The following is a 23,163-nucleotide window of genomic DNA, read 5'->3' as shown; positions in this document are numbered from 1 at the left end:
ATGAATGAATGAAAAAACAAAATTTGTTTAATTTATTAATGTTTGTATTTTGAGAACGATTTCCGAAGTGGAAATTGAAACGTCAATAAACTTATTTTAACCTTTGATTGTGGCTTATTCCCAATAAAATAGTATCTACTCTACCTTGCGTGTTATTTGTTTTTTAATTTTTAAATTCTTATTTTTTAATCACAAAAAACATACAAAAAATGAAAAAAAAATGTTTCAGGTTTACCAAATAAAAGAAAAGCAATTGCAATCGATACATTTTCGTCTCACAATGTGTAAAACACATTTTTTGTTGATTCATTGTAATACATACTTCATTGCTCCCAGTTTAGTTACATGAAGACATTTTCCAAGGAATGATCAAACAGTTTTGTAGTTTACGCCGTCTATAATCCATCGATTAATTTAAGTTGTTCCGTTTCTTCATATACTTTAATCATAGGTAAGGCCAAATATTCATTTTCAAAGACAAAAAATAAGAAAACATACAACGAAAAATAATTTTATTGATTTTTAACATTTTTTTATTATATTGTTATAAAAAAAATGGATCTTGTCAACGAATTAATCTTATTCATTCCCAAAACAGTTTAAACAAAGTATTTTACACATTTCTTTTGAACGCTATTTCAACAAAGCATTAAAGAATTTGAAATAACAATGAATGATTTCCTATGTAAACGTTAATTTAAAAAGTTTTTAATCTTTGCAAGAAATCTATCAGTTATCATTTAGCAACATTTTCACAGATAGTTCAAATAGATCAATCTGTATAAATCTAAATACATGTAAAGAAGTTAAGACGAACTACCACGGGAATATCATAAGATTTTTGCTTTGTTTAGAGTCAAAACGTTTGTCTACCTTAATAAAAACTCGCGTCCACACTAATTTGACTGTCTATATTAAACTTAAAAAGAACTGTATTTAATTAACATTAGGAAGCATAGTAAGTGGTGGAAATAATCGATTTAGAACAAACGTAATAATTTTACATATCAATTTCAATAAACACTTAATACCTTCAATAATTATATTTACACAATTATTGGGAGTTTCTGTAGTAGAACTAATAACACTGATTGAAACTTCTATTGTAGACGTCTCTGTGAAAGTGTTAGTATTAAAAATTGTTTCTGTAGTTGGTTCCGTTGTCTCATAGCGCAATGTAGTAGTCTCCACTTCAGTTGTTGTTCCCCTAGTAGGAGTGGAACTACTTGGTAAGTTTGTAGTAACTTCTGATTCTGTCGTAGCTTTTGTGGTTTCTGTTAGTTCACTAGGTAATGCGGTCGTATGAGCTTCAGTTGTACTTGTTTCAGTAGCAGTGGAAGTACTTGGTGAGTTTGTAGTAACTTCTGTAAATTCTGTTGATACTTTTGAAGTAACTGGTGTTGGTTCTGTTGTTTTATAATTTTGTGTGGTCGTTTCAACTTCAGGTGTTGCTGTTTGTGTCCGAGCAGAGCTATTAAGTGAGTTGGTTGTAAGATCTGTAGATTCTGTTGAACCCGTAGCAATTTCTGTTGTTTTGCTAGGTAATGTGGTCGTATCAGCTTCAGTATTACTTGTTTCAGTAGCAGTGGAACTACTTGGTGAGTTTGTCGTAACTTCCGTAGATTCTGTTGGTACTTTTGAAGTTACTGGTGTTGGTTCTGTTGTTTTATAATTTTGTGTGTTCGTTTCAACTTCAGGTGTTGCTGTTTGTGTCCTATCAGAGCTATTAGGTGTGTTGGTGGTAAGTTCTGTAGATTCTGTTGTACCCGTTGCAATTTCTGTTGTTGTGCTAGGTAATGTGGTGGTATCAGCTTCAGTTGTACTTGTTTCAGTAGCAGTAGAACCACTTGGTGAGTTTGTAGTAACTGCTGTATATTCTGTTGGTACTTTTGAAGTTACTGGTGTTGGTTCTGTTGTTTTATAACTTTGTGTGGTCGTGTCAACTTTAGGTGTTCCTGTTTGTGTCATAGCAGAGCTATTAGGTGAGTTGGTTGTAAGATCTGTAGATTCTGTTGAACCCGTTACAATTTCTGTTGTTTTGCTAGGTAATGTGGTCGTATCAGCTTCAGCTGTACTTGTTTCAGTAGCAGTGGAACTACTTGGTGAGTTTTTCGTAATTTCCGTAGATTCTGTTGGTACTTTTGAAGTTACTGGTGTTGGTTCTGTTGTTTTATAACTTTGTGTGGTCGTGTCAACTTTAGGTGTTCCTGTTTGTGTCATAGCAGAGCTATTAGGTGAGTTGGTTGTAAGATCTGTAGATTCTGTTGAACCCGTTACAATTTCTGTTGTTTTGCTAGGTAATGTGGTCGTATCAGCTTCAGCTGTACTTGTTTCAGTAGCAGTGGAACTACTTGGTGAGTTTTTCGTAATTTCCGTAGATTCTGTTGGTACTTTTGAAGTTACTGGTGTTGGTTCTGTTGTTTTATAACTTTGTGTGGTCGTGTCAACTTTAGGTGTTCCTGTTTGTGTCATAGCAGAGCTATTAGGTGAGTTGGTTGTAAGATCTGTAGATTCTGTTGAACCCGTTACAATTTCTGTTGTTTTGCTAGGTAATGTAGTCGTATCAGCTTCAGCTGTACTTGTTTCAGTAGCAGTGGAACTACTTGGTGAGTTTTTCGTAATTTCCGTAGATTCTGTTGGTACTTTTGAAGTTACTGGTGTTGGTTCTGTTGTTTTATAACTTTGTGTGGTCGTGTCAACTTTAGGTGTTCCTGTTTGTGTCATAGCAGAGCTATTAGGTGAGTTGGTTGTAAGATCTGTAGATTCTGTTGAACCCGTTACAATTTCTGTTGTTTTGCTAGGTAATGTGGTCGTATCAGCTTTAGCTGTACTTGTTTCAGTAGCAGTGGAACTACTTGGCGAGTTTGTAGTAACTTCTGTAGATTCTGTTGGTACTTCTGAAGCTACTGGTGTTGGTTCTGTTGTTTTATAATTAAGTGTAGTCGTTTCAACTTCAGGTGTTGCTGTTTGTGTCCTAGCAGAGCTATTAGGTGTATTGGTAGTAAGTTCTGTAGATTCTGTTGTACCCGTTGCAATTTCTGTTGTTTTGCTAGGTAATGTGGTGGTATCAGCTTGAGTTGTACTTGTTTCAGTAGCAGTGGAACTACTTGGTGAGTTTGTAATGACTTCTGTAGATTCTGTTGGTACTTTTGAAGTTACTGGTGTTGGTTCTGTTGTTTTATAACTTTGTGTGGTCGGTTCAACTTCAGGTGTTACTGTCTGCGTCATAGTGGAGCTATGAGGTGAATTTGTGCTAACTTCTGTAGATTTTGTTGTTAAATGTGTGTTTTCTGTTGTTTCATCAGGTTTGGTGAAATCATAGTCAGGTGAGTTGGTAGTAGTGGAAGTACTTGAATATCTGTTAACTTTTGTAGGGTCTGTGGTTTCTGATGTTTCGTGACGTAATGTGGTAGTCTCTATTATTGGTTCTATTGTTGTATTAGGTGGTATTGTGGTCTTATTTTCATTTGGTTGTGTATTCGTAGCAGAACTCTGTGTTGTATATTGAGTTCGAGACACATATTCTGTTGGTGTGGCATCTGTAGATTTTTCGGTTTTTATTTCCTTTGTCGTTGGAGATGTTGTTACAGATATTGTTGATAATGGGGGATGGGTTGATTCAAGGATATTGCAAATTTTAATTATTATGTCTAATAATTTCTTCCACTTCTCTGATAATTCGGGATATCTTAATTCGCTTTCAGTTTCGATGACTTCCAACATATTTTTTTTAAATTCCAAAAATGTCTTTAGAAAAGAAGTGTTTTCATGTGAGTTATACATCAATTGGTAGGTTTTATTCGGCATGTCTGGAACTTTTGTCGTTTTTACAGTCACAGCAGTTGTTGCAATTGTAGTTGATGGACTGGGACGAGTCGGTTTAAGTATATTAGAAAGGTATTTGATTATTTCTTTTAATTTCTTCCATTTGCCCCACAAGAAGGAAAATTTCAATTCGCTTTTAGTTTGGGAAACTCCAGAGATATTTTCCTTGAAATTCAAAAATATTTTCTCCGGTTTTTGGGTCGTAGTAGTGGTCTTAGTAGTGGTCTTAGTAGTTGTTACAGTTGTTGGTCTAAGTCTATTAGAAAGATATTTTAATATTTGTTTTAATTTCTTCCATTTTACCAACAAGAACGGAAATTTTACTTCTGCTCTAGGTTGCAGTACTTTAAATATGTTATCTTCAAAATTCAAAAATACCTTGGCGATAGAAGTTTTGTCATGTGATGTATCCATTAATTGGAACGATTTATCCAGCGGTGACGAATAACCTCCGTGGGCAATTATTCCTAAAATAGAAATGAACAAAATAGAAAATAGAAATTAAGGCACATATACAGGGTTGCGAAATAACTGACAACGAGGTGCTATCTTTGAAAAGGATGAACTTATAATCAGTTGTTACCATCTCGAATTTTTTTAAATAGCAACCTGGGTTAAGTGGTATATCATAAAATAGCTTATTTTTATTGCTTTTTAAAAATGCTAGGTACGTAATACAATATTAAATAATTATCTAAACAATTTAACCAAAGTGTATTTTAAACAAATGGTACTTTAGAGCACATAAGAGTGAACAATTGAGCCAAATTATAATTTTTTTACAACCGTAACTGCCAAAAGGTCTGACAACAAGTCTCTATTTAATGACATGTATATCATTTTGCATAAAAATAAATTTTGATTGACAATTAGAAGAGTTTAGCAGAGAAACTAAGGATGAAAAATAATTTGTTAGGCAGATGTTGTAATTAGTAGGACCAGCCAGTAGATCAAAAAAGTGAAAGTTTGCAAAACTTTCTTTATGAATAAATTTGATATTTCTAGCAAATTCATTTTTACTACCACCAAAAAGAAGGGTGATAATGGAGAGCTTTCAAAAGATTTAAGGGGAATTCATAGAAACGGAGGACCAAAGATAGAACCATGCATAACGGTACCCTGTCCGATTATCGAACGTTGGCGATCATATTGGCAATAATCACTTTGTTTACGGTGGCACTAAATAAATTAACGGTGGCACTAAATAAATTAACGGTGGTCTCTAGATACCATTCTCGGAGATTTCGGAGCCAGGATGTTTTTCTTCGGCCTGGGCCTCTCCTTCCGGTGATCTTACCCTGTATTATATGATGTAGAAGATTATACCCCTCTGGATGTCTCATTACATGACCGAAATATTGTAACTTTCAAATTTTTATCGTTTTTGTTATTTCTGTGCTCTTTTTCATTCGATATAAAACTATTTCATTTCTTATTCGATCAACGAACTTATCCGCAATACTTGTCGATAAATCCACATCTCAAAGGCCTCAAATTTTTTCATTAATGTCTCTGTAAGGGTCCAGCTCTCCATACCATACAGCAATGTGGAGAATTTGTAGCAGCGTATTAATCTGATTTTAAGGTTTAACGTAATATCTCTATTACTTAGAATTTTATTTAATTTATAGAAGGCGGCTCTGTTTTTTCAATGTGTATTCTTATTTCTTTACTCATATCCTAGTTATCGTTAACGTTTGTGCCCAAATAGGTAATATTGTGGACTTTTTCTAAGTCCATACATATTCCATATTCCATACATATTCATATCAAAGAGGATATAAGAAATCATAATAAATCTTTTCCAACAACACCTTCACATTACTGTCGGGCACGATGAAACAAACAGTACATTGATGGAAGTTTGAATATAGCAACAATGTGCAGATTATATCAGAATCAATGTCTAGAAACGGGGGAAAATGCAGTAAAATCAGTATGTATGAAGCTATATTTAACAGAGAATTCAACAATGGGTTCTTTACTCCAAACAATGATCATTGTATGTACGAATTATTGTAGGTACAAAGTCTTAACATCACAAGAAAAAGTATTAAAAGAAAATCAGTATAAGATGCACATAAAACAAAAAGAAATGGACCGAGAAGAAAACTTGATTCCAGTGTTAAAGTTGCATGTTTTGATTTTCAGGTTGTAATGTCTAGTTACAATTTCACTATCCGTAAGAAGCAAGGTTATTCTTTTGTATCGCATGAAGGCCAAGAAAAAAAAAAGAGCTAAGGAAATCGGCAGCTGTTTGCTACATTACCTTCAGTACCATGTAACTGGTAAAACAAATTATCTTTTACAGCAATAATTGTAGAGGACAAAATACAAATAAGTTTGTCGTATTCTTTCTTTTACAGAGCGTTTTAACAATAGAGACAATTGGAGAAATAACACTTAAAAGTGGGCCTCTGTATATCCCTGCACAGTTAATTCCTATAATACAGCTAGCGAAAAAGAAAGGAAATCCGTACAAAGTTCATGAACAGCAATTCGACCGTTTCGGTGATCTAAAACGTCTACAAGCAGAGTTGAACAAGAATTTTACAACAGACACCGATCATAAAAAAGTCATCTGGAATGAAGTTTGTATAGTCAAAGTTACTAAAGTTAAAAACCTTTTACTGTTTTTTATAAAAACTCATACGCTGATAAAGAATTTATGAAGATTGATATCAGATATAGCAAACCAGAACCAGAAATAACAAACGAAGAAGTAACTATGGCCATTAAGCGGATTAAAGATGGGAAATCACCAGGACCTGATGAGGTGCATGATGAAATTTTAAAGCTAATAAAGGCACACCAAATCACAGCTCTTACAAAGCTATTCAACAACATCTATGAGACTGGTTATTTACCAAAATACTGGCTACTATCAATACTCATTCCACTTCCTAAAAAAGCCAACGCTAGGAAATGTGAAAAACATAGATTAATTAATTTAATGAGCCATGTACTTAAAGTACTCTTTACTATTATTTGGATTCAGAGCAGGACTCGGAACGAGGTAAGCACTTTTTAGTTTGCAAGTTCTAATACAAAGAGCCAGAGATGTCAGCTGCGAGATGTGTATGCATATTTCATTGATTTTGAGAAGACATTTGAGAAAGTACCACATGGGAAACTAATCGATATCCTAAAAACATCAGAACTCAATGGTAAGGATATAAGACTGACCTTAAACTTATATCTCCAACAAAAAGCAACAGTGCGATTAGAAAATGACTGTCTGAGATCTTCACAGTCGAAAAAGGAGTTAGACAGGGTTGCATTATTTAACATATACTCTGAAAACATCTTTAGAGAATCCTTGAACGAATCAGAAGACGGGATTGCTGTAAATGGCCAACTTATAAACAATATTAGATATGCAGACGATACAGTGTTGCTGGCAGATAGTGCGCAGGGGCTCCAAAGGATAAGGCTATATATTTAGTGTCCTCTATGGAATAGAAAACTGGAGCCTTACAGAAGATGCCATAAAACGATTAGAGGCATTTGAAATGTGGTACTACCGACTTATGTTGAGGGTCTCATATATACACCATACAAATAATATAATTATTCACATACGCCACATCATGCATGATAATAAATATCGACTTTTACAGTTGATTCTACAAGGCAAGATTATCCTGACTGAATGTTAGGAAGTGGATTGGTTTAACTTTAACTGATTTATTTCGAGCTGCTGTGAATAGAATAAGATGGGTCAATGTGATCCATCTGAAAAAAGCATGCAGCACCTGTCCAAAGATATCTAATGAAAAAAAGAAAGATCTAGTAGATATATGTGTTACTAATGCAATTCCTAAACAATACTGGTAATTTTTCAATAACCTTGCATCAACAAGTACTTACGACAATAATATGGATTCTGAATGAAATTTAGTTTCTTCATAAATTTTTTATAATTATTAATAAAATACTTGTATTAAACAAATTCATATTAAACTAGTGGGTTCTTTACTGTATATACAAAGAATTAAGCCATATAAACATTTGTATTATCTCACCGTATTACAAGATTCATTAAGCAACAACATGAAATAATACTCAGAAGTAAAATCAACAACTATAAGTGTGGATTTCATAAGGAAACATCTAACATTATTAATTAAAATAGGCTTTTATTTAAAAAAAATATGTATTTATATTGGACAAATTTGACATACAAAATGGTATGTTAAAAAAAGAAAATTTTAATCATTTAAATATGATTTTTAACACACTTACGAAAACTTTGACTGCGGTTTTCCCAAAATTTCTAAATTTTGACTTGGTATGGAACTGAGTCAACAGTCGTACGGGTTGAACCGCATCGATTATCATTCTTTTAATAGTATTATTCTTAGCTCTAGGCTTAATTGTACTAACCGTAAAAATCTTTCGGAAAACACACACACATACACACACACACACACACACACACACACACACACACACACACACACACACACACACTATGTGCATTTTTTTCAATTTTGACATGTTTTTTCACTAATAATCAACTTTCTTCACTTTATATAAAGGAATAGAGCACTAGGTCCTAATCCATTTGCTAATTGAGATAGTGACCTTTAAAAGAAAATCAAGTCCATTTTCACTTAAAGGGATGTCCACCTATTTTTTGCTCATTATTTTTAAATTATTAAAAAACATAACCTCAAATGTATTGATTAGATACCAACCTTAAAATAGCAATAATATATTCTATTATAAGCCTAGTTTTATTTCAGAATTAAATAATACACGCAATGATGTTATAAATGAAGAGCATATTATTAAAGATGTCTTGAGTTTTGATAAAAAGATGAGTCTTATATAGACAAAAGTTAGGATGAACTACTCGTGGTGGAAATTTAATCGGATCCTTATTACTGAAATGGGCAGATACCGTCATTCCTGGTAGTGAGATAGAAGAAATAATACTATGGCCGGTACGTCCAGAATAAAAATGAAAGCATTATTATGTGTTTCTTTTGGATACACAATAAGTTTCCTTAAGTAAAAATCAGCACTTAGAATTCATTCAATCCTTGTATGTGCCTCGCTAGAATATCAGTTCGATTTTTAACAATATCTTCATGATCTGTTGTTTCATTAAATAAAAATCACTAACCAAAATATTTATGATAAAAATAAACCAATAAAATGGAGTTGCCATATATGGTTATATCTTACTAATATAATATCTGTAACGAAATTAATAAAAACAAAGTTATATACAACAGAATGAAAATTCCTATCAACGAAACTCACATTTTATTAGAAAATACAACCAAATAATACAAATATTTTAAATATTATACCAATCACAAAACAACTGTTTCTATTTTCCCTTTTTAGCTACTTTATACATTTAAAGACAGGTTCGTTATCGAGGAATCAAAAAAAGCAGTAATTTTAAATGTCCAACCTTCAAAATATTCTTTTAACCAAATGCTTGCAATGAATCATGAAACATACTTGGATTTAATTAGTTGACAACAAAACATATAGAACGCATTATAGACGATATCAGGAAGTAATTGGTCAAGTAAATAACCAATTACCTGCTGTAAATTGACTTATTTAAATGAAATAGGTGGATCATTTAATGAATCATCATCACTCAGAAATTTCTACTAAAGGATCACACCCACAAGGAGGCGGACACTGTTATTAAAACGGTTACAAAACACAGAAAAAAAATTTGTTTTTTAATTATAACAAATACATTGTGTAAATAACAATAGATATAATGTTCTATGAAAATATTTCTTCAATATCTCAATAAATAGCTGCAGCAATAACACTTTTTGGTGAAAAAAAAAAGTTTAAAACAGCTATAGTCATATAAAGTCATATATAGATGTCAAACAATGTCAAATGCATATGTTGAGGTGTTACAAAATACATTTAATAAATACAATAAAAGTTTCAATATAAAATAAACACTTTCAGAGTTTTTTAAATTTATACAAACATTAAAAGTCACAAAAATGTCACAATATGTTAACAAGAACAGTATAATATAATACAATAATTCTATTCTATCGCTGATATACAATATATCGAAACATGAAGCCTGGAGAAAAAGTAACTTGTTTTAATTGAGCTTATTGAAACAATTTGAAAAAAAAAATTTATTGAAAAAAGCCTGGAAAGTTAAATTTATTATTAGAGACACCAAAGTAATTAAAAAAAGCGCCTATTTTTGACAGATAGGGATCTACTACTCCGAAGAGCAAAACAAAAAATAATATGGCTTGGGAAACAGTCTTTGTGCGAAAAATCAACTAGATGACAAATATATGTTTACAGGACAGAAGAGAAAAGTCAATTTATTTATAAATCTAATTAAAAAAAAGGTTGGAAATAAAAAGTACCGATAACCATTGTTGGGGAACCTAGAATTAGTGAATATTAATGAAATATAATGTGATATGAATTTGTTTAACTCACCGTGTGGTTCCTTTTGGAAAGGATTTTACATTGAATGTGATTTATGAAAATTACTAAAGTTCTCGTTGAAATGAATATAGGGATTTAATTTAGAAGTATTAAGGTAGAATCGATGGTAGCTAATTTTTTCCTTATAGGACAAAAACCGAAAAATTTAGGCCATGTCTTGATCGGATTTAGGTGTAATTAAGTTAAATTATGAAATGTAACATTTAACTAGAAGGATTTTAAGGAATATTTAACAGCAAGGATATGATAAATGATGCTGAGATTATCGATGTCAGTACGTCTGTTCATGGAGTTTTTTTCCCTTAATATGTGACATATTTCCAGAAAGGATCTCTTATAGAAATTATTCTCAGTTTCTAGAGATTTAATATTCTCAAAGTCAGAAGCACAGGAGTTTTTGTTGCATCTGATATCACTTTTATGGGATATAACACGCCCTTTAAGGATTCTTTTCGTTTGGCCAATATATTTCAAATGACAGTCTTTGCATCGAAAATGTTACATACTACATTTGATTTCTCCCAAATATTTAAAGGTGTTTTGATACGTGACAAGAGATTTCCAACTGTTTTACAATTTTTTATGCCTATTTTAGTAGATAGGGGTTTAAACAATTTAGTAAGTTTCTCTGTAACTTGTGGAAAATAGGGTAATGAGAAATATCTAGGAGAAGACTCAGATGTGGATACCTCATGGGGACAACAATGAACTCCACCTTTATTCCTCCTTGACCAATACACGTAAACTCATCACCATTTACCATAAATACCCTCGTACATAGTACAAACTCATCACCGCCATAAAAGTAGGGTTTTCAAAATAGACCCTAAGAGATTGGTAAACTGATCACTGGCCTACCTGCACCCCGGATCAGATATAGACCATAAAATCCCAGCAAACGGCTAGTTTTTGGTAATTTCACAAAATAATCCAAATCAAAATGTCTTAAATGCAACTGCAATTTATTGGTTTTTATTTGGGAATTTCACAAAATTCTATAGATAGCTACCTAAAATCATGAGAAAAGAAAAATTTCTCTTTATTTGCCCTTGTTTCTTCAACATGGAGAGTAAACTGCTAATTGATTACGTCCTGAGCCAACGCGGACAAAAATAATGGTTATCAATAATTTCAAATTTTAATTGCGAGAAACTCTAAAAAAAATCGAATTGCCTTTTGTGAACTTGTGCGACGAAAGGGTGTAAGGCTAAATGTCATACAACTGGTAAGTGGAAATTTTATACCGTTTTTGTTTAGTTGTTTCGCCCTGGTTTTCGCGAATCATCCTGATCAAACAGAAAAAAATCAGCGTAATTAAGTTCTTTACGTTAACTGTATAAGATGTTTCTTGTAGGCAAGGCATAATATTACTTTGTTGCTGTAGATTACCTTTTCCGATATTACATTTTGAGATTTCTAATTAAATTGTTAAAGTCACATTGTTATATGTATATATATATATATATATATATAGAAATGTTTCTTCAACGTCGATATTCCCAAAAAAAAATCTTTATTTCGAAAATAAGTTACAATTTTTGAGAAATTCTACAAACTACTACATTTAATGATTTAAAGTTGACTATTGAAACATAATAATTACAATAATAATTAAAATATTGATTTCTTCCTATTTATAACGTCGGATATCGGAATCTGCTGATTCTTAATAGTAAGGGAGCTTATGGCTACATTTCTCCTCCCTCCATTGGTTGGGACTTCGTCCTCGAAGTTTTGGTTACTTCGGCTATCAGCTCGTCTAGTATCTGGATCTGGGCAGGATGCAATTTTTCTCCAAATAGGATTTTGGAAATTCGTTTTCTTTTCCTAATTAGGAAGATTATTAGGAAAGCTAAAATAGTTAAAAATATTATAACAGAAGTGGTGCTCAGTCCTATGGATAATCGGGGTAGTACTTCTATGGTATCTATTGGTTGAATTTGGCCATGTGTCTCTGGGATTGTTAATTTTTCAATTTTCATCTCATGGTTTGGTATTAATTTTATTGGAACAATTTTTGGAATGGAAATATCTTGAGACGTCTTTTTATTAAATTGGATACCTTCAATCATTATTGGTACATCTGTCGTCAAGAGGTTGGTTGAATTAATTTCTATCTGCTGGATTCTCATTGGGTGAACTATTCCTAGCAATATGACTTTGCTGGTTTCTTGGAAAAAGTTCTCTGTGATTAACGTTTTCGTGCAATTATCTACATTGGGTATGTTACATTTGGATTGTACATAGTTGGAACAAACTATGTTATCGCCTTGTCCTATACAAGTGTTGAACCATTTATTATTTGTATAGTAGCTTGCAGGTGGCAGAATCATAACATGATCTTTGTTTGGAATGGGATAGATTTTATAGGTAGTATAAGGAATTTCATGGAGTATAGGGATTTTAATTATTATGAGCATTGTATTTGAAGTTACACAAACTAAAGTTTTTGTTGACTCTATAAGTTCATAAGGGTGTTCATTACTATTGGGAATTGAATTTCTGGGATAAATTTTGAGAAGGTTCTCTTTAAGGTCTATTATTTCCTTTAAAGTGAATAATTCTATATTAGAGATATTAAGTTCAGATAAAGTAATGGTTCTAATAAGTTTCATTAGAAATTCGTTTATATTTTGGAGATTTATTATCTCATTGTGTAGAATGATATAGCTGTCGAAATCAGCTGATAATTTGTTGAGTGCAGATATGAGAATTGAATTATCAGAATTTAGTTTTTCTAAAAGTTTATCGAATCTCGTGTTAAAAGAGTTTCCATAAGATATTTGGTTATTAAATTTTTTTATGATTTCGTTTTGTTTATTTTCTAAAGAGATTATGTGTGATTTTAACAAGTCTAAGTCAGAGTCGTCTGGATTTCCAGTCACGTATTTGATGGCTGTACCTAGAAAATTAAAAAGTCCGCGTTTCTGTTTTCGCGTAATCTTGTGTAGATCGTCTTTTGTTTGTTCTTGTATGTGGGTGTATTGGGAGTACAGTAGCGAGAGAGGTGCATTTTTGAAATGATCTTTGAAATAGCTTGTCGGACTAGCGTCAATACTGTCGGATAATTTGTCTAGTGGAATGTGAAGAAAATGTCTGTGATAGTGGGAGATTTCTCTTGATTTGCCTATCTCTTCAGCATAGTAACCATTATTCGGAATCTCCTGAATATTAAGTGGATGGACCAGGGCGAGGATTGTCCTGTGAAAAATTTGGGTCTTGAGTAGGTTTATCTACATGTTTTCGTATTCGTTTTACATATTTAAGGTGAGTGCTTGTTAAATTTTGTTTATCTGTTTTACCGATTATTTTTGTTTTGTCTTGCGTTTCTGGATGAATAGTGGAGAAAGGGGCTTGTAATTTGGACTTATGTTTTTTCTTAGAAACATATAGGGATTTTGTAAGGTCTATTTCCGGAATATCTTCGGCATTTTCGTTTTGTCTATCTAAAAGTTGTTGTCTTTTTTGTTTTTGTTTATTATATAGTTCTGCAATAAAGGGTTGGAGTTCTTCTTTATGTCTTTGATTATATGTTTCGTATATCGGAAGATCAAAGTCGAAATGTATTTCTTCTGCATAGGGTCCGTACAGAATTGAGAATGGGGAATAATCTGTGGAACTGTGGATTGATTGGTTGTAAATAAGAATGGCGTGTGTTAGAATGTCATCTAACGAATCATTTGGATTTTGGGCTTGTAAGGTCCTAAGTTTTTCAATAAGAGTTGAATGAAAGCGCTCTACTGGAGAGTTTGAGGAAGAATTGTTTACTGTTGTAAAATGTATTTCGATTTTGTGGATATTTAGGAATTCTTTAATGACTGCGGAATTAAATTCGGTGCCGCTGTCGCATACAATCTTTTTTGGGTAATTGTGGTGCGAAAAGTAGTGTCTTAATTTATTTAGTATGGAAATGGAAGTTTTGTCGGTGAGCTTATAGCATTGACCGTATTTGGAAAAAGAATCTATTATTGTGAGATACAGGTTTTTATTGCAGTGGAATAGATCGATATGTAATATATCAAAAGGTTTTTGACCTAACAACGGTCCTAATTGAGGAAGTTTATAAGGACGTCGCTCGTATTTATTTTTTAGGCAAATTTCGCATTTATTGATAAAATTAGAAATAGTTGTCTGCATTGAGGGCCAATAAAATTTTTGTTTTAAATGTTTGTAGGTTTCAATTATTCCGTTGTGATTTTCTACGTGATATTTCTTTATGCATTCTATTTGTTGGTTTTCTTCTTCTATGTCCTGAAGTAGTATATTGCAAAATATTGCTTTGACTGTGGAATTTATTTTTTCTTTAAAATAGTTACAGATAAAAGGTCTAAATTCGTGAGGGATTGTTATTGCAAATTTTTGATTTGGTCTAAGGATATTTTGGAAGGTATTTGCTATTTCTGTTTTCCAATTATTTGTCAAAGTGACAGTGTAACGGTGTTTGTTAAAAATTCTTTTGTATTTAATTTCAAAATTATTTGACTCTGGTTTAAAAATAATTTGGTTTGAGGATAAATTAATTGGTTCAGGTGAAATCTCTATTCCAGTGATAGGGTTCTCAACTGATGTATGTTGTGTGTTAGTACTGTTTTGTAAGTTGTCAAAATCGGCAAGGAAATCGTCTATGTCGAAATTGTCGGGTGGTTCAGCACATTCTGAATTCGGGGGTTCAGCACATTCTGAACTCGAGCTTAGGGCATTTATTTGGACTCGGCTAAGAGCATCAGCAACTTGATTCTCTTTGCCTTTTTTATATTTAACTTCAAAATCATATTCTTCTAGTTTAAGTCTCCATCGGGCTAATCTAGAAGTGGGGTCTTTAATTTTGTAGATCCATACGAGAGGATTGTGATCTGTTTCTACGGTGAATTTTTGGTTGTATAAATACATACGGAAGTGTTTACAAGAATCTAGTATGGCTAGAAGTTCTTTTTCAATAGTGGAGTAGTTTCGTTCTGCGGAATTTAGAGTTCGAGAATAGTAGGCAATAGGGTGATTATTTTGAGATAATACTGATCCTATAGCTATATTAGAGGCGTCTGTAGTCAGTACAAAAGGCTTTTCGAAGTCTGGATATTGTAAGACTGGAGAATTAGTTAACAATTGTTTGCATTTTGCAAAACATTCTAAATAATTTGGATTTGTGGGGTCGATAGTTGCTCCTTTTCGAGTACATCTCGAAAATGGGGACGTTATTTTTGCAAAGTTGGGTATGAATCTTCGGTAGTAACCGATTAAACCAAGAAATGATTTAATTTCTTTTACTGTTTTTGGTAGAGGATATTTTTGTATAGCTTCGATTTTTGCTGGGTTAGGTTTGATTCCTTCGGTTGTCACTACGTGACCTAAGAAAGAAACTTCTTTCGTGAGAAACTCAGATTTGTCTAACTGAATTTTTAAATTATTTTTTCTGAAAGTGTCAAAAATAGTCGCAATATGAACTAAGTGTTCTTGCAGTGACTTGGAAAAAATAATGACATCGTCCATGTAGACGAAGCAAAACTTATGAATAAAGGGCCTAAGAATATTGTCCATTAACCTTTCGAATGTTGCTGGGCTATTCTTTAAACCAAAGGGCATACGTAAAAATTCAAAGTGACCATGCGGAACTGAAAAGGCTGTTTTCCGAATAGAATCCGGATGAACTTCAATCTGATGGTAACCTTGAGCTAAATCTAATGTTGTGAAATAACTGGCTTTTCCTAAGTTATCCAGTATTTCGTCTATCTGAGGAAGTGGGTAGCGATCACTTTCAGTATGATCATTGAGCTTCCTATAATCAATGACTAATCTAAATTTTTTCTGACCTGAGGCATCAGCTTTTTTTGGTACTATCCAAACTGGAGCTGAGTACGGTGAAATTGACGGTCGAATTATCTTATTATCTAATAAATTATTTATTTGTTTTTTTATTTCTTCCTGCATTGCTTTGGGATGCCGAAATCCCTTTACATAAATTGGATTTTCATCCTTAGTTTTAATTTCGTGTCTAACAGCTGATGTGAAAGTTAAATTTTTGTTTTCATCGTAAAATACGTCTTTAAATTTTTTGCAAAGACTTATAATTTTATATTTTTCTTCGTTATTCAAGTGCGAAGTACGTATTTTGTTTTCGTTAAAATGCGTCGTTGGAATTTTTACTATATTATAATTACAGAAGTTCTCAACTTCAATTCTCTTATTAAATTTCATAGGCATAGGTAAGTCGAAAGTGTCTAGAAAGCCGTTTTTTGCAACGTGAATAGAATTGGGAATTTTGATACCTTGAAAGTGTCTTTCACGCAATAAAACTTCGCCATTATGAACGCTTACTGGAATTTTTTGGTATAAAGTTTCAAATGGAATGCTAACGTGAGGATTCTCGAAGGTTAAAGTATGAGTTGCGTAGCTAATTGTGGCGTGGAATCTTTTCAGATCGTAAGTTCCAAGGAGGAGGTCAAAGTGTTGGCTAAAATCAGCAATTTTTACGTCGAATGTTTGTGGAATTCCATATTCTAGGAATAGTGGCGTCTTAATATTTAAGTCGTGCTTGGAAGTAATTTTCATTGACGTTAGCGAAAAAGGTTTTCGATAAATATGATTTTTATCAAATAGTTTGAGAGCTCGCGGATTTAAAATTGAATGGGAACCGCCGGTATCGATTAAAACGCGTAGATGTGTTTTGGGTGTAACGAAACAAGGTAACCCAGGGGAACTTTCGATATTATATAGGTTTATACAGGGGGTGGATGATCGTCTAACGGGATGGCTTGAAAATCCTGATGATTTTCATCATGCAAATCGGGCTCTTGTTCGGATTCGTAATTTTCGAAATCGTTTTCGAAATATTGGGTATCATTTGAGTCTATGTGAAAATTGTGGCTTCTATTAGTTGTAATTGTCATGGGCTGATGGTTTCTGGTTGTGGTAGTTTGAACACCGCTCATTGGAGTAGCAAAATTTGGTTGGGGTCGAGGAGCTTTATATTTATTTAATCTTTGTTGGTTGTTTTTCGGAACATTGTTTCGTTGGAAGGATTGATTTTGTTCGTGAGAACTGAAATTTTGTCTCTGAGGGAAATTATAGTTCTGTTGTGGAGTGAAGTTAAAATTGGGCTCTGTGTTGTGAGTTGAAGGTCTCACATAATTCGAATGCGTGGGTTGGAAGTTTGAGTATGTGGGTTGGAAGTTTGAGTGTGTGGGTTGGAAGTTTGTGGATCTTTGATTATTCGAAGATTGATAGGGTTTATTTTTGAGTGGGGCCTTTTTGTTTTGTTGGCTCTTAAGGAAGTTCATGTATTGTTGTTGATTTTTGTGGTTATCGTAGGCAATACACTTTTGAAGGGCTTCTTCTAGGGAATTTAATTCAAAATGCGATAAGTATTCGCAATAAGGCTCGTTGATTCCGGTACAGAAAGTTTTGAGGGCAATGTTTTTGAAGTATGGAGTTTTAAAAGTGACTGTCGCGGGATTATCGTTTAGGGTGATGTGTTGGAGTAAATCGTTCAGATTTGTAGTTATTCTCTGATGATAATTGTCGTAGGATTCACTATGTTTTTGGACGGTAGTGGATAGTTGTGTTACTAATATGTCTTCGGAACGTCTGTCTCCGTATTTAGTTAATAATGCTGGACGAATTTCTGTCCAATTGGTTTTATTAGAATAGTTTAAGAAATTTCTAGGTTCTCCTTTAATTCGAGATACGATATGGGAATTTAAGATAAATTCTTGGGACGGATTTAAATCTTGGGTGCCTAAGAAAACTATTAAATTATCTACTGCTTTGATAAAGGTGGAGAGGTTGTCTCCAGAAAAGAATTCGGGCAGAGTTGAGCAAAGGCTAGCAATATCGCTATTGGTCATCGGCATTTTGGAACGTAATTTAGATGCAGGCTTAGATTTAGAGGTTTGTAGATTTCTTTTTATTTTTAAATTTAAATTGTCGAATAGTAAACTTAAATTTTCGATACTATTTTGGGAAATATCATTCAATGTACTCATAAAATATATGCAAAAATATAAATGCAAGTATATATAAAAATTCGTTGAAGTAAAATAATATAAATTCAATAAACAATAAATAATAAATTCAATGTAAATGTTTAAGAATTCAATTAAAATAATAAATGCTCATAAACAATGGTAAAGAAAGGAAAAACTTACGCAAGGATGATCGTGTTTGATTTCCAATACATTTTTCTCTTTTACCAGGTTCTTCAGGATTTCATTAAACTAATGTAGACCAGGAAACGACTATGTTTCTGTATGAAATATCCTGTGGTTCGCAGCGCCAGAAATGTTTCTTCAACGTCGATATTCCCAAAAAAAAATCTTTATTTCGAAAATAAGTTACAATTTTTGAGAAATTCTACAAACTACTACATTTAATGATTTAAAGTTGACTATTGAAACATAATAATTACAATAATAATTAAAATATTGATTTCTTCCTATTTATAACGTCGGATATCGGAATCTGCTGATTCTTAATAGTAAGGGAGCTTATGGCTACATTTCTATATATATATATATATATATATATATATATATATATATATATATATACAGGGCATCCAAGTAAGTCGATACCATATGTGAAACCTTTTTATTTTTAGTTTTATGAATTTTGTTATATAAAATAATTATGTTACATAAAAAGTTTTGAATGATCTAAAACCTAGAATACAATGATCAGATATTAAATTTTTTTTAGTTGTATACGCGGTTTGTCAAAAAAAAAATGAATTGTGGATATTCTCAAGTCTCAATGAAATTCATGTTGTTAAACGAACCGCGTAAATGACTGAAGAATACTAATATCTGATTCTGATGATTGAAGTTCTAGATTATTCAGAACTAGAGAATAAATTTTTTTTCATAAAACTAAAAATTAAAAAAAATTTTCATATGGTACCGACTTGGACTACAAAACACAACTACGTATTTGGGCGTGCAGCCGAAGATAGGACAAAGAAGTACTCTTTTTAGTCTACCAAGCTTTCGCAAATCTTTATATGCATCATCAGGGTGCTACAATAAACAAAATTAGTACAAATTACACAATAAAAATTATTTTGTATCTTACACTAATTGAGGTTAGTTGTCATGATGTTTATAAAATGAAATGAACAACTCATCTGACTCCTACAAATAATGGCGAAAACTAACCAAAAGATGTAAAAAAATTGCTTTTAAAAGCACTCTAATTGTGGGATCTTGAGTCTAACTACTCTAAGTCATTGAAAGATAAAGTACAGGAAACTGTACTTAAGCATTTTGATGCATTCTGTCTCAATAAATGAATTGCTGATTACTTTAAATTTAAAAATTTCCGCCAATGATGCCATAAAATGTAAAGCTTTGCACGTGTAAAAAACTAAGTTTCCTTCGATTTCAATGCACTAATAGCACACTCAAGTTTTTAGCTTTTCCTATTTTTTAGGTATTTTATATTTACTAACTGTCCAAAATCGTCTATTATTTTCAAGATAGTCAAATAACGCCAAAACGGTAAGACTTAGACCGAATGTATGCTTAACAAATTATCTCGAGAATTCAAGGAGAAATATAAAAATGCAATGAAAATCAAATAACGAAGTTGGGACTACTTCCGATATAAACAAAAATAGCACATATTGACAAATATTTTCATTTTAAAGTTCACTATCGAAATCCTATGCAACTAAATTTTTAGATCTCAAAACCATTTAGATTGGCAGATACGTCTAATAGGACACACCGTGAGACATATTAATATCTCAGTTAAATTTTAAAGCAACTTGCTTAAAATAATTTCTGAATTTATTAAATTATCACATAAACGAGAAGTATAACAGGTAAGAGGCAACCTTTCGCATTAGAAACCAGGCAAAAATCCCGGTGATGAGTTTACCTATCTGCGGTGATGAGTTTACCAATCTCCAAAGGATGCCGGTGATCAGTTTACTATATCTCCGAGGGTCTAATAATTTTATGGGGGGCTATATAGTGATGAGTTCGTACACGTCCATTTTAGTGAGATTTTAATCTCACTCAAATTATGTATTTAAATTTAGACGATCGTACTTCTTTCAATATATATATATATATATATATATATATATATATATATATATATATATATATATATATATATACAAGGTGGTCCAGAATTATGTACATTAATTTCTAGAGCTCATAGTACGTCCAAAAATAAGGGTACTTCTTTATGTACACTTTTTTTATAAAACTGAATAATAAGGAAGATACAACCCTTTAAAGGGGTGAATTGAAATTCTTATTTTTTTAAATATCTTTCAAACGGTTTTGAATACGGAGTTCATATTTTGGGAGTGATTATAAGACATTAGGATAATTAATTTCATGTCACCACCTACCACATCCTATATTAACACAGGGTAGTTTTGGAAGGTAAGTGGGGGTTATTGCGTTACATGTTTTTTAATTTTTACATATTTTAAAAAAATATTTTAAAAATTGTTTCCTTAGACTTTTCTACGCAAAAAAGGTGATCTTGTAATATTTCGATAGATATCACCATTTTCGATTTATTTAAACTCGAAGGTATACATGTATTTTATTGTAATCGTTACATTTCTTAATATTCATCAAGTATGCTGTGGAATTGACACTTGTGGTAGCAATAATATTACAAATTAATGGAAAACTTAATTAATACTTAACATTTAATTAATGGCGAAAATAATATTTCACAACATTTGTTCAAAATGTCCTCCATTTTGTTGAATACATAATCTAATTCTTTTATTTAGCGAACGCAATAATCCATTTAATGTTACTGGATCGTTTTGTAAATCGGTAAATACTTGTTCAATTTTTGTCTCTTAACTCATTTACTGTATTAATTGGAGTGTTATACACTTTTGATTTCAAATAACTCCATACTGTAAAGTCCATTGGATTAAGATCACAACTACGAGCAGGCCAATGAATCGGTGCATCCGCACCCCGGCCTATCCACCTATCAGGAAAATGTTCATGTAATCACCTTCTACAAATTCTTGTGTAATGTGGTGTAGCACCATCATGCATGAAAAACATGTTTCTTCGTATTTGTAATGGAATATCTTCCAAAATATCATGTAAAATATTGTCTAAAAAATTGTAATACATGTTACCATTTAAATTTCCGGGAAAGATGTGGTATCCTATGAAACTATTTCCTAAAGTGTCTGCCCAAACGTTTATCTTGAACGTGTGTTGGAAGTGAGTTTCCATTGTAGCCTTTGGATTTTCTTCAGCCCAGAAGTGCATATTTCTAGAATTGAACATACCTTGTCTTGTAAATGTGGGCTCGTCTGTAAACAGAATGTTGCTTAAAAAATTTGGTGCAGTTTGAACTTTATTTTGCAATACTTCACAAAAATCAATTCTAAGTGGCATATCGTCAGGTAACAATTCCTGCACCTATCGATAGTAGTAAGGATGTAATTGCTCTTCATGCGGAACTCTTAAAACACTTTGATAGGAAATATTCGTTCTTAATCCTAACCTGCGTGTACTTATTGTGGGGTCATTTATTACAGCATCTAATATTTGCTGCTCAACGCAAACATTTCTTGCTTCTCTACGACGACCAGCATCTGTATTCCTTCTTTGAAGACAACCAGTTTCTCTCAGTCGTCGTTCAGTACTTACAAAAGTCCTGGCATTGGGAATATTTCTGTTCGGATACTTTTTTCTGTAGCGTCTTACAGCGGCAGCAGCATTTCCCGAACATTCCCCTAATACTAAAAGTATGTCTGTCACCTCAGAATTTGAATAGTGTGCCATATTGCGGGCAAACGCAAACAAATTTAAAAATATAGCAAAAGAGACGTGTTAAACACATTTCACTATCGAGTACAATAAAAGTGTAGATAAAATAATTTAATTGTTATTAAACGTCACTGACAATTCATAGACTACGTAAGATTAAAGTGTTGTTGCTAACACAAGTGTCAATTCCAAAGCATACTTGATGAATATTAAGAAATGTAACGATTACAGAAAAATACATGTATACCTTCGAGTTTAAATAAATCGAAAACGGTGATATCTATCGAAATATTACAAGAGCACCTTTTTTGCGTAGAAAAGTCCAAGGAAACAATTTTTAAAATATTTTTTTAAAATATGTAAAAACTAAAAAACATGTGGCGCAATAACCCCCACTTACCCTCCAAAACTACCCTGTGTTATTATAGGATGTGGTAGGTGGTAACATGAAATTAATTATCCTAATGTCTTATAATCACTCCCAAAATATGAACTTCGTATTCAAAACCGTTTGGAAGATATTTGAAAAAATAAGAATATCAATTCACCCCTTTAAAGGGTTGTATCTCCCTTATTATTCAGTTTTATAAAAAAGTGTACATAAAGAAGTACCCTTATTTTTGGACGTACTATGAGCTCTAGAAATTAATGTACATAATTCTGGACCACCTTGTATATATATATATATATATATATATATATATATATATATATATATATATATATATATATGGAAACTGGAAAAATATGGTATTTGGATTATAAAAATGCTTTAACTTACCTGCCAATAAGACAAATAATGCCAAAGAATACTTCATATTGAATTAAGCATAAACAGTTGCTTCGCCGCTTGAATGAAATAATTCTTATAGTGATCTAATCGTACTATCAGCCTTTACTATACTATACTATTCATATTAAACGATTAACTATACGGTTGTTAAATTTTTTATTTACACATTTTATTGTAGGACGTATTGTGCGTAATGGCTTAGTTTTCATGAAAAGTCGTGAATCGTGATAGTTGATATCCTATCGATATTTATATACACGATTTGAATATGAGTTAAAACATTTTTAGTGCCAATAAATAACAAAATGACACTATTTTTAAAAA

At 32.2% G+C, this 23,163-nt stretch overlaps 1 protein-coding gene across 1 annotated transcript; it reads right to left on the bottom strand.

Moving 5' to 3' along the window:
• Window positions 1–570: 570 nt before the first annotated feature.
• Window positions 571–22,928, bottom strand: LOC140440498 (uncharacterized). The gene is made up of 2 exons (XM_072530888.1): window positions 22,828–22,928; window positions 571–4,292 (listed from the first exon to the last, which is right to left on the bottom strand). The coding sequence occupies exons 1-2, from the start codon at window positions 22,862–22,864 to the stop codon at window positions 937–939; spliced, it is 3,393 nt and encodes a 1,130-aa protein (XP_072386989.1). The 5' UTR covers window positions 22,865–22,928; the 3' UTR covers window positions 571–936.
• Window positions 22,929–23,163: the final 235 nt, after the last annotated feature.

This window comes from Diabrotica undecimpunctata, chromosome 5 (genome assembly GCF_040954645.1).
Source record: "Diabrotica undecimpunctata isolate CICGRU chromosome 5, icDiaUnde3, whole genome shotgun sequence".
NCBI lineage: Eukaryota > Metazoa > Arthropoda > Insecta > Coleoptera > Chrysomelidae > Diabrotica > Diabrotica undecimpunctata.
This window is presented reverse-complemented; position numbering and strand designations above follow the sequence as displayed.

What these genes read in the sequence shown, in the direction of transcription:
- LOC140440498 (XM_072530888.1), bottom strand. Translation starts at nt 22,864, where the DNA reads ATGAAGTATTCTTTGGCATTATTTGTCTTATTGGCAG. An exon ending in ATTATTTGTCTTATTGGCAG is followed by an intron (nt 4,293 to 22,827) that starts GTAAGTTAAAGC and finishes TTTCTATTTTAG; the next exon opens with GAATAATTGCCCACGGAGGT.